Source organism: Electrona antarctica (genome assembly GCF_951216825.1).
Source record: "Electrona antarctica genome assembly, chromosome: 7".
NCBI classification, from domain to species: Eukaryota; Metazoa; Chordata; class Actinopteri; order Myctophiformes; family Myctophidae; genus Electrona; species Electrona antarctica.
Window position 1 is genome coordinate 7,300,898 of NC_136812.1, and position 16,768 is coordinate 7,317,665.

Genomic DNA, 16,768 nt, shown 5'->3' on the forward strand with positions numbered 1-16,768 from the left:
GCCGACCTACAAGCTCACAACGCGACGCTGCGCGACGCGGCGTTGTGGGGTTGTAATGTTGTAGTTAGTTGTAGATCGACTATTGTCGGCGCGCGACACCGTCGTACGACGACGTATGAATTAAGCATTATACTTTGTTGAAGGCTTTACAAACAACAAACTGAATTAAACATACCTGGCTGGTCGAATCGATGACATGATAGTTGATAGATAGAGCTATCATGATACATAGAGCTTCGCCATGATCCATGTGTGGCTAAAATGGCTTTTGTTTGTTGATTAATTAAACAATTATTATTATCTTAATTGTTTCACTGTCTATTTTAAATGTTTTGGTCATTACTTAACTAGTCCTTTGACTTATACAAATTCAACGCACTGAAAAATGTATAAAATATATAAAATGTAAATAGATACAGTATATAGGAGGCCTACCACACATCATGAGAGGTCAGAGGTGATGGGACTTGGGGAGGGGGTGGAGCCCTTATATATATACTCTATGGGTGGAGCTAGGAAAGTTTCAGCACCCACTTCCACTTCTCTCTCAATTTGATTCGATTGATTGATTGATTGATTGATTGATTGAAGTATTTATTAACAGTTTGCAGAATTACAGTACATTTCAAGCACAACTCAATACAAAAACTTGTTCAATTCATCATAACATTTAGAGACATACAAATATACACTTCTATATAGACAAAGAACAGAACAGGAATTCATCATAATGGAGGTAAAAAGGGAAAAGAAACATATACAGTGAGGGAAAAAAGGGGTGGGTGGTGGGATTCAGATTTTACGGGGGGCAGTTTCGAATTGCAGCCGTCCGTAGGTGCCTTTTGACTTGAGAGCAGTTTTGGCTTCATCTCTTTATATTTTTCGTATTGAATTTATTCTGTGGAGATAACATGTAGAACGCGGCGCGTTCAGTAGGTGGCGGCAGAGGTGGCGGTAATGCACCTTACTTTGAGAAGAAGAAGAAGGCGGAAGCGGAAGCGGTCTTCCCCGGCGGCAGGGCGCGAAATCACTGTGCAGTTTCACATGTCAACATCAACAACAACAGTGCAGTCAATCAGTGTTGGAGATATTTCACTGATCTATTAACGGAATATTATTTATCATTATTATTATTATTAGCATTGCGGCTTGCCTTCATTATTGTCGGTAAGTAGAGTCTGTCTTGTACGTGTCTTCTAAAGTTTAGCATCTCTAAATTACTGCAGTCTCAGTCTGTAGGCTGCAGTACTGACTCGGTTATGTATTTTATGATCGATCATGTTGACAAGATCATGTACAAAATGACATGTCAACTTAGATAAAATGCATCTACGAGAGTGAGTCTTGATCTAAGGCTAGCTTCTGTCGCGATGCAGTGCGTCTTATGGCAGCCAAACTGCTGGTGAAATGAAACAATCATCATCAAATCAAATTCATTCCATCATTTCCATGGCACTCTGCAGACTTTCAGCAGCCTGAAATACTAATAGGCCTACATCTTATTCTGCTTAAGTACATTTACTTAAAAGTACTGTACGTAATTACAATTTTGAGGTATTTTTTCTTTACTTGAGTATGTCAAATGTTCATTACTTTTACTTCTACTCCACTACATTTCAGAGACAAATATTGTACTTTTACTCTCCACTACAATTATTTGACATTTTTAGTTCGTACCAAGTTACTTAGCCCCTCTCGGGACCCTACGTTAAAGAGCTCAACCGGGGTCCCGAGAGGGGCTACAAGTTACTTTACTTTGTAGATTTTGGATTATTATTACAAAACATACATTAACCACTTCAGCCCTGCGGTATATACATTTCTGCCATTTGAAAATAGCCGATCTACAAGCTCACAATGCGTCACGATGCCTTCAGCTTAAGCAATGTGTATCCTGTACACACTGCTTATGTTATAATCTACAGTGTATATCCAATTTTGTGGAGGGGTCCTCCTGACCTATAGTTGTTACTGTTATCCTGATCTAAAACGCCTGCTTTTGGTTGTTTTAGTTGCTCCCCTCTAGACCGAAGTCATGCAGGCGTTTTTAAAAGGACCATCAGCCCAAGCTACTAAACCTCAGAAGGACAAGGCTCTAGCAGGGACCAGCACAGAGAAGAAACCCAAGCCTGTCCCCTGGGTGGAGAAATAGTAAGTGTGAAAATAACTGAACAACAGTGCCTATATTAGCTGCAATTCCCCCCCCCCCCCCCCTCACTGTATATATTTATTTTCCCTTTTTACCTCCATTATGATGAATTCCTGTTCTGTTCTTTCTCTATATAGAAGTGTCTATTTGTACGTCTCTAAATGTTTTGATGAATTGAACATGGTGGACCCTCTTGTAAACAAGTGTAATGCTTAATTGGGTCGTCCACTCACAGTTAAACAGCCTTTGTACTGAGTTTGTGCTTGAAATGTACTGTAATTCTGCAAACTGTTAATAAATATTTCAATCAATCAAGCAATTTGCAACTCTGGATTTTTTTTATAATGGGATGAATCTAGAGTTGCAATACCCTCCATTGACTCCCCACTCATCCAATTTGCTCTTGTGATCTGCTTGTATTAAACAACGTTAAACTCACCAACATTGCAGCTGTAGGGCCAGCTTGAATTATCCTCTTTCAATCTGCCAAGCGTTTGTTTCATAAAAATCACACCCGTGTGAACTGAGTGGTGTAAGGTTTTATATAGCATGATCAGCTGTGGTCTGACGTAATGTCTGACGTTAAAGATCTTTGGCTAGGTAGACTCGTCTTCTGATGTGATGATTTGTGACCATGAAGTTGATTCAGCTGGAGTTTTTGTCCGATGTGAGGTATTATATAAGGTAAGGTATTATATAGCCTGATCAGCTCTGATCTGACGTAATGAAATCACACCTGGATGTGATTTCACAACTGGCTTTTTTTGTGCAGAGAAAATGACCATGGTTGCTACGGTCATCCAGTTCACCCGGGTGTGATTTAATTACGTCAGAAATTATTTTGAACATAGCAACCATGCTCATTTTTTTCTGCACACAAAAGCCAGTTGTAGGAGTGGTTTACACCACTCAAAAATCCACCGGCGTAGACATGTTATGAGCTACTTTCTGTCAAGAAATTATCTGCAGGTGATTCTTTTTCTAAGTGTTGGAGTTTGGAAGCACTCGTTTTTATTAACGGGTCGTGCTGCTGCCTCCTGCATTATGTGCAAATGCGAAACAGGTGGTACGCAGGGCCGTTCAGTCCACGAGTGCTTCCAAACTCCAACACTTAGAAAAAGAATCACCTGCAGAGAATGTCTTGACAGAAAGTAGCTCATAACATGTCTACGGTGGATTTTACAAGCAGATCGCAAAAGCAAATTGGATGAGTGGGGAGTCAATGGAGGGTATTGGAACTCTAGATTCATCCCATTATAATAAAATCTAGAGTTGCAAATTGCGGCTATGCCTATATATAGCCACTGTTGCATTTCTTAGCCACTGCTATGTAGTATGCTTATGATACATTTATTCATCATTGAAACTATTGCTGTTGGCTCCATATCAAATGAATGTTGTTATATTGTTATTGCTGACAGACCTTATTTGTGCTCATTATTCCAGCAGGCCAAAGTGTGTGGATGACGTGGCGTATCAGGAAGAGGTGATAGCAGTACTGAAGAAGTCACTGGAAGGGGCAGATGTAAGTGTTTACAATGGCATTGCAGCCCAGGGTGCACTTTACGGTATCCGGAGAACTCGGCAGTTTACCAACTCGCCGCGATTTAGTGCATTTTAGTTTTACTTCACCTTCATTTAATAATAATGAATTGCAACTTTATAGCACTTTTCCAAGTGCTCAAAGCGCTTTACAATGGTTATGGCTCAGGAGGTAGAGCAGGTCGTCCAATGATCCATGGGTCGGCGGTTCGAATCCCGGCTCCTCCTGTCTACATGTCGAAGTGTTCTTGGGCAAGACACTGAACCCCAAATTGCTCCCAATGTGCTGGATGGTACCTTGCATGGCTTCCGCCGCAATCGGTGAATGTAATGCACAATCTATGTAAAGCGCCTTGGATAAAGGCGCTATATAAATGCACCATTTACCATTTATTCATTCATACATTGGGAGGTGAAGCGTTTAAATAGCATTGAATTGAATTGAGAGAGAGAGAGAGTATATGTGTTTAGAGTTAGCACTAGAGAAAGTAGGAATGCTAAAAGTTTAAACATCAAAGTACCGAAACAATGTAATTAATTAGTAAACAATTCCTGAAATGGTAGGCCTACTTATATTCACATACTCACCTTTTTATCATCTGTGGGACAGCATCTTAGCATAACGAGGAAGACATTGATGAAAAATGTTCCTTGTGGCGACTTGGTAAACTGTCGAGTTCTCCGGTATTCCACTTTACTGTCTAATAGCAAAAATTAACATTGTTCTTGATTCTCTACTCTGGCTATATAGTGGTCAGCTTAGTAGATAGCTAACATGATGTGATTCCATGAAAGAAAGACCCAGGAGACCGGAGTGTAGTATAGGCCTTTTAGTGACAGAATCCAACATCTATTTTGTAAAACTATGAACCTAAAACATAAACATACAACTTACATTCAATACATAAACAACATACTGAAGCAGTCTTAAACTGATAATGCACCAGTAAAATATCAAAGTATGCATATTACATACATTCAAATTAAACTTACAGGTTTAGACCTTCAAAGTCCACAAAGCTGAAAAGTAGTAAGCTAAGTAAGGAAATTGCAGCTTGAATTGTTTGTGCTGTCATAGTGTTTGTCATGTGCTGTCTGAAACACTGGGCTGACTACAGCACTGGGCTGACTCGAGTCCGACTCGAGTCATTGATTTGACGACTTGCAACTCGACTTGGACTTGAGGGTAAAAACTTGAGACTCGACTTGACTTGGAAGACAATGACTCCAGACTCGACTCGACTTGAGACAAGCTGACTCGGACAACTTAAGTAACCGGCCTGTCCGGCAGAGTATTGGACTCGAGACTTGATGACTCGACTCGAGTCCGACTCGAGTCATTGATTTGACGACTTGCAACTCGACTTGGACTTGAGGGTAAAAACTTGAGACTCGACTTGACTTGACTTGCCCACAACAGAAAAACTTGAGACTTGCTTGAGACTTGGACCAAATGACTTGCTACTCGACTCGGACTCGGATCGGAGAGACTTGTGCAATTGTCTGCCAGTTACCCTGGGTAAATATAGTAACTTTGCTTTGCTTAGCAAGACAGGAGCAAAGCATAAATGCAATACAACATTCCACCACAAGGTGTCTTGGAAAATAAACATGCACTGGGTGGGGACAGACAAATTTTGAAATGTTATTTTCGTGTGCATGATCCACACAATAACCAATTTCAATTGGTTCCACTTTAGTTTACTTTGGTATCAGTGTTTCTTGAATGTTTCTTGATGGCGTGGGGAAGCATTTCAACAGCTTAACTGTTTGACATCTGACATCCATAGTTAGTTAGGCTGGCCACGTCAACTAATATATGGGGGTGTTGTAATTCCAGCTACCAAATCTACTTTTCTATGGCCCTCCTGGTACAGGGAAGACCTCTACCATCCTAGCAGCTGCCAGAGAACTCTACGGGTGAGGACTGTTGTGACTCTTGTTTCTGTTGTGTCGTGCACTTGCTCTACAAATAAAGAAATCACACTTGTGTGAAGTGAGGACCGCCTTTGGGGGAAGGCACAAAGTCTATAGACTTGGCTACCACATGACATCACAGGGGGGCATGAATAAGACAGACATAAAAAGTCCATAGACTTGGTTACCACGTGACGTCACAGGGGAAAGCCAGAAGTTAGAGGGCCTAGCGCCCCACAAAAACGTTGAAATAATCTTTTTTTAGTTGTCCTAATCCCGAGTGGTGGAGCTGGATTGGTCTGTACATGTACAGTATGTCTTTGTGCTTGTCCATGAGTCCACTCCTCTGTCCCTCCACTCCAGTATGTCTTTGTGCTTGTCCATGAGTCCACTCCTCTGTCCCTCCACTCCAGTATGTCTTTGTGCTTGTCCATGAGTCCACTCCTCTGTCCTTCCACTCCAGTATGTCTTTGTGCTTGTCCATGAGTCCACTCCTCTGTCCCTCCACTCCACTCCAATATGTCTTTGTGCTTGTCCATGAGTCCACTCCTCTGTCCCTCCACTCCAGTATGTCTTTGTGCTTGTCCATGAGTCCACTCCTCTGTCCCTCCACTCCAGTATGTCTTTGTGCTTGTCCATGAGTCCACTCCTCTGTCCCTCCACTCCAGTATGTCTTTGTGCTTGTCCATGAGTCCACTCCTCTGTCCCTCCACTCCACTCCAGTATGTCTTTGTGCTTGTCCATGAGTCCACTCCTCTGTCCCTCCACTCCAGTATGTCTTTGTGCTTGTCCATGAGTCCACTCCTCTGTCCCTCCACTCCACTCCAGTATGTCTTTGTGCTTGCCCATGAGTCCACTCCTCTGTCCCTCCACTCCAGTATGTCTTTGTGCTTGTCCATGAGTCCACTCCTCTGTCCCTCCACTCCAGTCCAGAACTTTACAAACAGAGGGTGCTGGAGTTGAATGCGTCTGATGAACGAGGGATCCAGGTGGTCAGAGAGAAGGTCAAGAGGTTCGCTAAACTCACTGTGGCCGGGAGACGCACAGAGTAAGTATCCAATATCCCATAATCAAACTTCATTTCTAATAGGAAATTTAGTGGAATTCAGTAAAAAACAGGTCACAATTGAATATTTATTTTGTTAGCTGTTGCAGTCATGAATATTTATGTTTATATTGTTATGTTGCTGTTGCCCAGCGGAAAGCCATGCCCTCCATTCAAGATCATCATCCTGGATGAGGCTGACTCCATGACGGGTGCTGCCCAGGCGTGTCTGAGACGAACCATGGAGAAGGAGACGCGTACCACACGCTTCTGTCTCATCTGCAACTATGTTAGCAGGTAGGCTAACACCTGCTGCTGCCTCTTCTGTAACTATGTTAGCAGGTAGGCTAACACCTGCTGCTGCCTCTTCTGTAACTATGTTAGCAGGTAGGCTAACACCTGCTTCTGCCTCTTCTGTAACTATGTTAGCAGGTAGGCTAACACCTGCTGCTGCCTCTTCTGTAACTATGTTAGCAGGTAGGCTATGCTAGCACAATACCCACACCTGCGTTTGAATAATTTATCGGTCAACATCAAGGACTGGTAATGACGGACGGGGCCAACAGTTCATAGCCATGAATGGGCCTGAAATATCATTAAATCTGCAATCCGGAACAAGAATTGGTACTGCCTGAAGCTTATGAAGTGATATAGTTCCCTTGATATTTCCCCAATATCTTTCCTCTTGACCTAGTGGTAGATGATACCGTCTCCCATGAGCATGGATTAAAATTATCAGTCGCCACGACTGATTTCAGTCATTTGGATTCTGGAGATGCCAGCATTTCTTTATTTTCTTCTATTTAAGCATAAGTGAATAAGCCAAAGTAGTGTATTCTAGAATACACTACTTTTGCTTATTTTAAGATTGGCGCATTTCAAGTGCATCTTCCATAAAACCCTATGGTCTCACATATCTCTTATAAAAGCAAAGGTTAAAGCCTCAGTCTGTGAATATCTCATCTGATTGGCAGTATGTCACAGTAGGAACAATATTACTAAAACATAATTTAATTGACATTGTGTTAATTGTTTAGGAAACGGTGTAGTAGTGTGGGGGGGGGAGGGCACACTGTTTCAGTTGTGAGATTTTATTTTGCTTTAATCCATGCATGCAGGATTTGAAACTCAGGTAGGACATAAAACGTACAGATTGCACAGATTATTTTTTAATTCAAGAATGCAAATAGCATCTTCTCTAAACTTGTAGCGAGCTCGCGTCGGGGTGCCAGTCAGAGACCCAGTCTGACAAATAAGGTAAAATAATAACAGCCCCAACCACCGTACAAGGGATAGACAAATAAATATATCGACCCTGTAAAGTTGGCCGAGTGGCCAAGGCTCCAAAAAGTGACAGAATCCAGCAATACCTTTTTAGGGTGTTTTATTTCTCCCCGATACAGGTTATTCACAGTGGAAAGGCCTCGAACAAAACAAAACACTAAAGACTAACTTACGAAAAGACAACATAGAAAAACACTTGAAAACAAATTAGGGAAACAAACGCATAACTTGAGAAACTGTGTAGGCTATAAACCCTGCAATGGCAGGGCCCCTAGCAGCTCTCCCTGGGTGTTACCTTCTGGTTGTCTCAAGCCAAACTGAACTAACGCACTGCCCCTGCAGTGCGTAATTGGTAACCCACTTAACTCAACATCTGGCTAACCATGGCCCATGAGTTACTGTAACTTACACAATTACCTACTTTAACTAAACCAATTCGAATACATTTCAGATACATTACACATCAAGATAAATAGAAAACACAACATAACATAACAGACACCCCTCCTGCTCTATAGCACTTGGTACCTTCCTCCACTCAGTCAAGAGGATCACCAGTACTGCAGGAGAGCCAGGTGCCAACCAATCATAATTAAACCCAAATGACACCAAACATATACTGTGACAATATTTGCAAAGTACATACTTGTTCTCTTTTACAATTCACTGTGAGCTACAATAATAAAAATAAGCACTCATGTCCATTAACACAGTCTTCCAAGCCGGCCGGCAAAGTTAGGGATGCAACTGTGTAATTTAGGTATGAGCATTGTTCTCCATCAATGTATGTTTATAGGGCACGGGTTGCCCTTGACAGACCCCCTGAACAAACATACACACAATAATACCATACAGAATCATAAAGGAAACACGCAAAAACAGAGGACTTCATTTACCAGTGAGCAGTGTATTACAGTACAATACAGTTGTTGTACATAATGGGAACTCATCATAGCAGGTCAATTACCAGACCTTACCACTAGACAGTGCTGATAGCCACACATGCATTGCACGCACACGCAGCCTACACTGTATTACTGTGGCTAACCATGGTGTGTCTCTGTGTGTTTCTTAGGATCATTGTGCCACTGACCTCCAGATGTTCCAAGTTCCGTTTTAAACCTCTAGCCAATAAGATCCAAGAAGAGCGCCTGCTGGACATCTGTCAGAAGGAGAACCTTAAATACACCACGGAGGTAACCGAGGGGAGATTAACCCGTTTTGGGCGGGAACCCCTTTTGGTGTTTTAAGCATTATGTTATGCTTTAGCTGTTGAAAAATAGCAGATCTACAAGTTCTTTCCAAGCGAACGTTCTTTCCAAGCGAACGCTTTTAACTCATATCTTTGCATCTGGGGCATCCTTGGAACAACATATTTTCAGATGGGGGTCGGCGGCCAAATACATGTATTTCTGGGGGTCCTTGACATGAAAATGTTTGAGAACCACTGACATAGAAAACTAGGGTTTTCAGAAAACTGTCAGGATTTAGAAGGCATTTGTAGAATCGTCCTCAGGTCTAAATGGGTTAAGTCAAGGGAGAATATTATGGGATGTCCAATGAGAAATTAAAATTGTCCTTGTACTCTAATAATAAAAAAGCTACATTGGTACATACATGTAATAATTCAGTGGCAGCTGCTGACTACCTTTCTCTTCCAGGCAATAGCAGCATTGGTGAAAGTTTCGGAAGGTGACCTACGAAAAGCAATCACCATCCTCCAGAGTGCAGCTCGCCTCAACATGGATAAGGAGATCACAGAGAGTGCCATTATCGAGATAGCTGGGGTGGGTGAGATCCACTTCTGTAGTACTGTGTAGTCACTAGCCTCTTAGATCCACTTCTGTAGTACTGTGTAGTCACTAGCCTCTTAACGCGTGTTATCATACAGTGATGTAAATAGGTTTTCAATGTAATGAGTCCTGGGATGCAGGGATGGTCTTTTAGATGAGTCCCAGGGACATTTTATGAGTCCCACTTCAACGACATTAGGAGTCATATTTTGCCATTTTTACAAATAGCAACACCCATTTCATTTTGTTTTGTGGCTTTCGCCTTTATTTTATATTTTTTATGGAGGGACAGACAGTAGGCTGACAGGAAATGGGGAGAGAGATGGGGGGAAGACATGCAGTAAAGGCCATCGTGGGTCGAACCCGCGGCACACTGCCAGACTGGATTACCAGCCAAGGTGCCTGGACCACTGAGCCATGGCCCAGGCCTATTTTATATGGTTATAATGTGGTTATATTCATGTAGAAAACAGAAGAAGAAATAATTATTATAACTAAAGCTAGCAAAATAAACTAGAATAAAAAAACAGTAGTACAGTAGTTGTGTGCGTCCCTTAACTATAAACTGCGTTTTGGAATGCAAAATGCACCCTATTTTAATCTCTGAATGCGTGTTATCATACTTATCACTCTGTCTGTAAACTTTTGTTATCTATTATACAATTGAAAAGGTGTGCCCAAAAAGCTGTTCCCAACCCAGGAACAAAAGGCACCAGCTACTACGTCACTGACACACTGCAACACACACTGCAACAACCCACTAAACACACTAACACGTCACAGACTTACCCTCCGCGTCGTTCGTCCGCTATCTCCTCATGTCGCGCCGCACGCCCACACTCAACAACACCCGCCTAAAAATTGTCATTGCACTGCCACTAAAGCCGCCTCCCGTCCAGACTCGCACACAATATCAATATCAATAATAAACACAAACACGCCACAAGCACCGACACCCCCGCCTAATTTGTTGCCACGTCTATGACAACAAGCACAGAAAAAATGCCATTCAACACGCTACTTACACACACTACCACTCGCTTACAATACGCGGACCTGGCAACACTACATTCCCTCTCCCATTTGCTCAAAGCGAACCACGTGACCCACACACACACACACCAAAACCAAGTAGAAGAAGAAGACCTACACAGCGCACACTCTGATTCTAACTTGGACAGTTACCATCATGCTAACACGACCGCGTCGACACCTGGCGTGCTACAAGCGGGACCAACCCAGGCGCATATATGGATACCAACAACAACACTACACGCACACGCGCGCGCTGCAACAACAAACAGCTACGTACAGTGTGTGTGTGCGTGCGTGCGTGCGCGGGGGGGGATTTTGCCTCGCCTCGCGATGCCGCGACAATGGCACTACACTACACAGGGCTCGACAGTGCGACTACGTACTCGCATTTGCGACTTACAATATCACCGTGCGCGTTGTAACATTCACTTTGTAGCACCGCTGCGACTACACCATCCGAACTTCTTCACAGCTACAAGTTGCGCCGTTTACATCCACAACAATGTGTCACTCTCTCGGTTCTGCACCGCTGATGGAGAAGTATAGCACTGTCGAAGGCAGCGCAACTAATCCCCCCCCCCCCCCCCCCCCCCCACACACACACACCACAGAGAGGGAGGAGAGAGAAGAGAGCGAGAGAGAGACAGAGCCCACACGTCTTCACGTAGGAAGACAGATAGACACAGACAGAGCTTTCCAGTCCTTACCTTTTCTCTCACATCGTTTTCTTAGCTTTGTGACTGACCAATGACAAGCAGATTGTATTGTCTGCAAAGGAACTATGTGGCTGTCACAAATAAAAGTTCTGTCCTGCAAGCCCATGTCATGTCAACACAGACAAGGCAGCTGTGCGCGCGGTCACTCCTGCAAATTACACTGACCCAATATTATTTTGTACAACCTAGCAAAGCATAACATATGATGGTTTGGAGAATAGGCTGGTCTCTCTTTTTACAAGACATACGCCATTGCATACAGGTTCTCAACCTTTTTAATTTCAAGGACCCCCATAACTCTGACAGTAAAACCAAATGGACCCATAAGAGTCCCATTTGATTCCATTTGTACAGTATCAGACTTAACAGTTATAAAACAGTCCATTTGGTTCCATTTGTACACTCTCAGAGTTACACACCTGTAGGGTCCACTTGGTTCCATTTGTACACTCTCAGAGTTACACACCTATAATGGGTCCATTTGGAACCCCCTCAAGGAACCATGAGGGTCCCTGGATCACACCTTTGAGAGCCACTGCTTTCAATAAATACATAACTAATATAGAGCATATTTGATCAATTTAATGTTAGGCTATAGATTATTTTGACATCTGATTTTAACATAACCGCCCACGCACGACACATGCACATGCACGACGTGCACGCGCATGTGCACATCCACATGCACGCGCGCATGTGTCCTCTTTTTGCTCATTCAGAATATGGTATGCCTACACACTCAAAATAATGCAAACACGCAAATTGCGCAAACCACTGCATCGACACCTGGCGTGGAAAAAACGGGACGAACACAGGCGCATATATGGATACGAACAACAACACTACACGCGCGCGCGCGCACGCGCTGCAACACAAAACAGCTGCATAACACGCGTGTCACTGTGGACTTCTGTATCTGTGGACTTCTGTATCGCAACGCGGGGCAACGCAACTCTGGGATGAGCGGGCCGAAGGCCCGCGAAATTCTAGTTAGTTACATATGCCAAATTCAATCGATTTATTAATATTTATTATTTGTCTTTGTCTTAGGTAGTCCCTCCCAAGATGATTGACAATTTGTTACAGATCTGTTACAAGGGAACGTTTGAGAAGCTAGAGATTGCTGTGAAGGCAAGTACCCAGACATGGTGCTCTATTCCTAACTAACAAGAGAACGCCAGTGAAATTAATGTCATTCCTGTGGTGAAGATTGAGCCAAATTTTATTCATGAAAATTAACAGCTCGTCTGACCCTTTATTTATTGTGTTCTTAATTTTAACTTAATGTCTTAATGTACTGTATGTCTGCTTCCATTTCCCTCTCTACATATTTATACTGTATCTTTTCACCTCTTCCACGGTGCGACAGAATATGGTGGATGAAGGCTATGCAGCCAGTCAAATCCTGGGTCAGCTCCATGAGCAGTTCATAGGTGAAGACCTTAACGACAAGCAGAAGTCGGTCGTCGCAGAAAAGATGGCGGTAGGTATTTGGATGTCTGGAGGTACTTCTGTCTGCGAGTTTTAGCGATCCTTCAGGACATTTGTGGGAGCCCCTGCAAAGTGCTGAATATTTTTTTACTTTGTATTGTATGGACTTGAGATCAAGGCAGTGAGTATTCTGGTCTGATCAAAACTACAGTGCAAAAATGGACTAAATGTCCAGGTAAATGAGAAAAAGAGGTTGCACATCAGCAATCGTTTTCAGTGGAGTGCTAGACCCAAAATCCTTATTCTTCAGAGCATTCTCTGATGAATAAGTCCAGGTATTGGTCCAAAGATATTAAATGATATACCGTATTGTCAGTACAAATGTAGTGTCAATGTAATTAAATTACCTTTATTGACCATAATTTTAACATGGCTATAATGGAAATACTGGTCCTGACTCCATAACCCATCCAGACATAGGTTACCTTACCAAGCTGTGCCAATGTGTGCCACTGACAACTCAGTTTGTGGTGGACCTGGCAATGACCACATTTTGGTCACATTTTCTTGCCTTATTTAGTCACAAATGCAGTGAGGTTTTCCTCGGAACGGATCACCCATATTTCTCTGTCCTGGAAATGTATGACTCGGCTTCAATTTTGACTCTGCTTCAATTTTATTTCCCATGTAACACCCCTCGTCAACTAGCTTATCTTGTTCTGTACAGTCAGCGAATACCATGAAGGTAATTCATGATGGGCTGCAAAATCCATTTCCATTTAGAAGCCTATGATGGGGTTTAAGTAAAAAAAATGTTAAGGCTTTAGCGTTGCATATGAATTATATCAGCTATCGTTCATCTGGTGGGCTGCTTCCCTTGTAACTGAATCGTTAATTGGTTAGCATTGCCCTCATTCTTTTGCACATGGATTAAAGTCATTGAAATCAGTCGTCACGACTGATTTCAGTCATTTGGATTCTGGAGATACCAGCATTTATTCTAGTTAAGCATAAGCGAATAAGCCAAAGTAGCCTATTTTACAAGTTCTCAATGCGTGTCGCATTGAGCACTTGTAGAATAGGCTACTTTGCCTTATTTTAAGATTAGAGCATTTCAAATGGTCAAACTAAAAAAGAAGGGACTCCCGCACACAGTCTTCAAAGGCAGTGAAAAAGTTTTAGGTAACCAGCAACGTTTCGGGCCTATACAGCCGTATATGCCGAAACATTGCTGGTTCCCTAATAAACTATTTCACTGCATTTGAAGACTGTGTGCGGGAGTGGCTTCTTTTTCAGTACGTCGGGCACGTGACTGTCTTCCTACTACGCACCTGTCGCTTGTAGGTGTGCAAAGGCCTTGCTTTTTAAATGGTCAAACTAGCATTATGTGCAGAAGCATCTTCCATAAAACCCTATGGTCGGATATTTCATATAAAAGCAGACGTTAAAGCCTCAGTCTGTGACTTCTTCAACTGATTGGCAGTCGTGTGTAAAACGGCAGGAACAATATTACAAAAACATCATAATGTAATTTACATATTGTGTTAATTGTTTAGGAAACGGCGCTATTGTGCTAGTGCACACTGTTTCAGTCGTGAGATTTTCTTTTTCTTTAATCCGTGTTTGCATCTTTCACCCTGTTTTCAGGTGGTTGATAAGTGCCTAGCAGATGGAGCTGATGAGTACCTGCAGATACTGAGCCTGTGTTCTGTCATCATGCAGCAGGCCAACCAGAACAACTAGTACTACTCTCTCCTGTCTCTAGTCTTGACAGAACCAGCATCACATTCCCACCTTGGCCTGTTATCAAAAATCACACGTGTGTAGTAGTCAGGACGCCCACTGTGGCTGCTGCATGACATCACTGCTTAAAGAAAATATGTAAAGTCCATAGACTTGGCTCCCACATGATGTCACGTCATGTGCTGTTTCTTTGTTTTGTTTTTTGGGTCATGTGGCCATATGATTTCTTAAAGCCAGACGTTGTTAAAGACCTACTTTGATTCCATCATAAACAACAGTGTGTTACATCTTAACCCATTTTGGGCGGGAACCCCTTTTGGTGTTAGCATTACGTTATGCTTTAGCTATTGAAAATAGCAGATCTACAATCTCATAGCGCGCCACCGAGTGGCGCGCTATGAGCTTGTAGGTCTGCTATTTCTGCTATTTCCTGACAGAAAACTGTCAGGATGTAGAAGACATTTTTAGAATCTGATCTCAGGTCAAAATGGGTTAAAGAAAATATTTAAAGTCCATAGACTTGGCTGCCACATGATGTCACGTCATGTGACATTTTGTTTTTTGGGTCATGTTTTTCCATATACTTGGCTGCCATATGATTTAAGATAATAATAAGATAATTTCTTAAAGCCAGGCGTTGTCAAAGACCTACTTTGATTCCATCATAAACAACAGTGGTGTTACATCTTAATGTATATACACATTATTGATACAAAAAAATAAACGGAACAAAGTTGTATACCACAGTGCTTCTTCACCAACTAATTGGCACCGGCCATTTTCTTTGAGCAGTACTTACCAGATTGTGTTTTTTCATACATGACCTACAGTAAATGTTTAAACATCTCCCTATCAGCCTTCTGATCTGTGATAAATCCAGTGTGTCTGTACCTTTTCATTTAAACATCTCCCTATCAGCATTCTGATCTGTGATAACTCCAGTGTGTCTGTACCTTTTCATGCAACCGTTGGACCAACAAGTCATTGTAAACTATTTTGTATTTTTGGACGGTAGCCTATTAAATAATTGTTTCTACGATGTCGATGTTGTTCCTCTTGTCAGTTTTAAGCAAATCATCCACATTTAGGGTTTAAATCCATTTCAAAAGTTTTGATCAGAATGACACATTTAAGCAAATTACTGATGCATGCTCATAACAGGTAGTCGTTCAAGACGTTGCTTTGAAACCAGTTTACATTTTTCCCATCTTCCTGTCCGTTAGGTCAAGCAGTGTTGGGCTACTATTCAGGTAGCTGTAATTTAACTACCAAAAATACTAAAATATCATAGTTGCACTCCTATATTTGTGTACGTTGTCATATATGTGAACAATTTGTCACATTAGATTATACACAGACTAGAGAAAATAGAATTATGATAATTTCACATTAGACATAGCCTAAAGCAGTGGTTCACAAACTGGGGTCCCGGGACCCCAACGCATTATAATCGATTGGCTATTTAAAAAATATATATATATATATATATATATTAAACATTTACACCAGGGGTGCCCAAAAGGTAGATCGTGATCTATCAGTAGATCACAAAGGCTGCGCAGGTAGATCAAATGACCCTAAAGAATATACCCTAAAAAAACATTTTTGGCATCTGCCACTTGGTGACTTTGACATAAAAAAGGACCTGTCAGTTCAAACTACGCAATATTTTGTTTTAAAAAATGTCGGTGACTCGGTAGCATTACAAATTAAATACAAAAAACCATATAGTCCATTTCTCCAGCTCTATTTCCCATTCCAAGTGCGTTTGTCTTATATGTAACGCCAGCTCCGCTATTCCAAAGCCCCCTCAGGTACATATTTAAACTATTTCAATGGTATAATATAATTATTTTGGTGGGTAGATATTGTTGAGCTGGTCAAGTAGCTCTCAAGTCAAAGAAGTGTGGGCACCCGATTTACACAAATGTGTATGGGGGTCCCTAGCCTCAATATACGTATTGATTTGGGGGTCTGAGTTTGATCTAAGTTTGAGAACAATTATTATGACCATGGATGATTGGCTAGGTTAATTTGTGCTGTAAACCCTCCATGCCTGATCAAAGTCTACATTAAATTTCTATCTCTAACCAGCCTATTTATCATGTCCATG

At 42.0% G+C, this 16,768-nt stretch overlaps 1 protein-coding gene across 2 annotated transcripts; it reads left to right on the forward strand.

The window, feature by feature from the left end:
* The first annotated feature begins 937 nt into the window (after window positions 1-937).
* On the forward strand, window positions 938-15,694 carry LOC306926745 (replication factor C subunit 4-like). 2 transcript variants are annotated; one of them, XR_013790426.1, is made up of 12 exons: window positions 938-1,167; window positions 2,013-2,151; window positions 3,596-3,674; window positions 5,532-5,611; window positions 6,537-6,656; window positions 6,807-6,950; window positions 9,013-9,133; window positions 9,599-9,724; window positions 12,532-12,612; window positions 12,851-12,964; window positions 14,560-14,987; window positions 15,058-15,694. XR_013790426.1 is itself a non-coding variant. In XM_079506156.1 (11 exons), the coding sequence occupies exons 2-11, from the start codon at window positions 2,036-2,038 to the stop codon at window positions 14,653-14,655; spliced, it is 1,077 nt and encodes a 358-aa protein (XP_079362282.1). In that variant the 5' UTR covers window positions 938-1,167; window positions 2,013-2,035; the 3' UTR covers window positions 14,656-15,694. The 2 variants fall into 2 exon arrangements, 1 of the variants encoding a protein (XP_079362282.1); XM_079506156.1 differs by having other exon boundaries at window positions 14,560-15,694.
* The last annotated feature ends 1,074 nt before the right edge of the window (window positions 15,695-16,768 follow it).

What these genes read in the sequence shown, in the direction of transcription:
- LOC306926745 (XM_079506156.1), top strand. Translation starts at nt 2,036, where the DNA reads ATGCAGGCGTTTTTAAAAGGACCATCAGCCCAAGCTACTAAACCTCAG. An exon ending in GCTGCCAGAGAACTCTACGG is followed by an intron (nt 5,612 to 6,536) that starts GTGAGGACTGTT and finishes CCTCCACTCCAG; the next exon opens with TCCAGAACTTTACAAACAGA. An exon ending in CCATTATCGAGATAGCTGGG is followed by an intron (nt 9,725 to 12,531) that starts GTGGGTGAGATC and finishes TCTTTGTCTTAG; the next exon opens with GTAGTCCCTCCCAAGATGAT.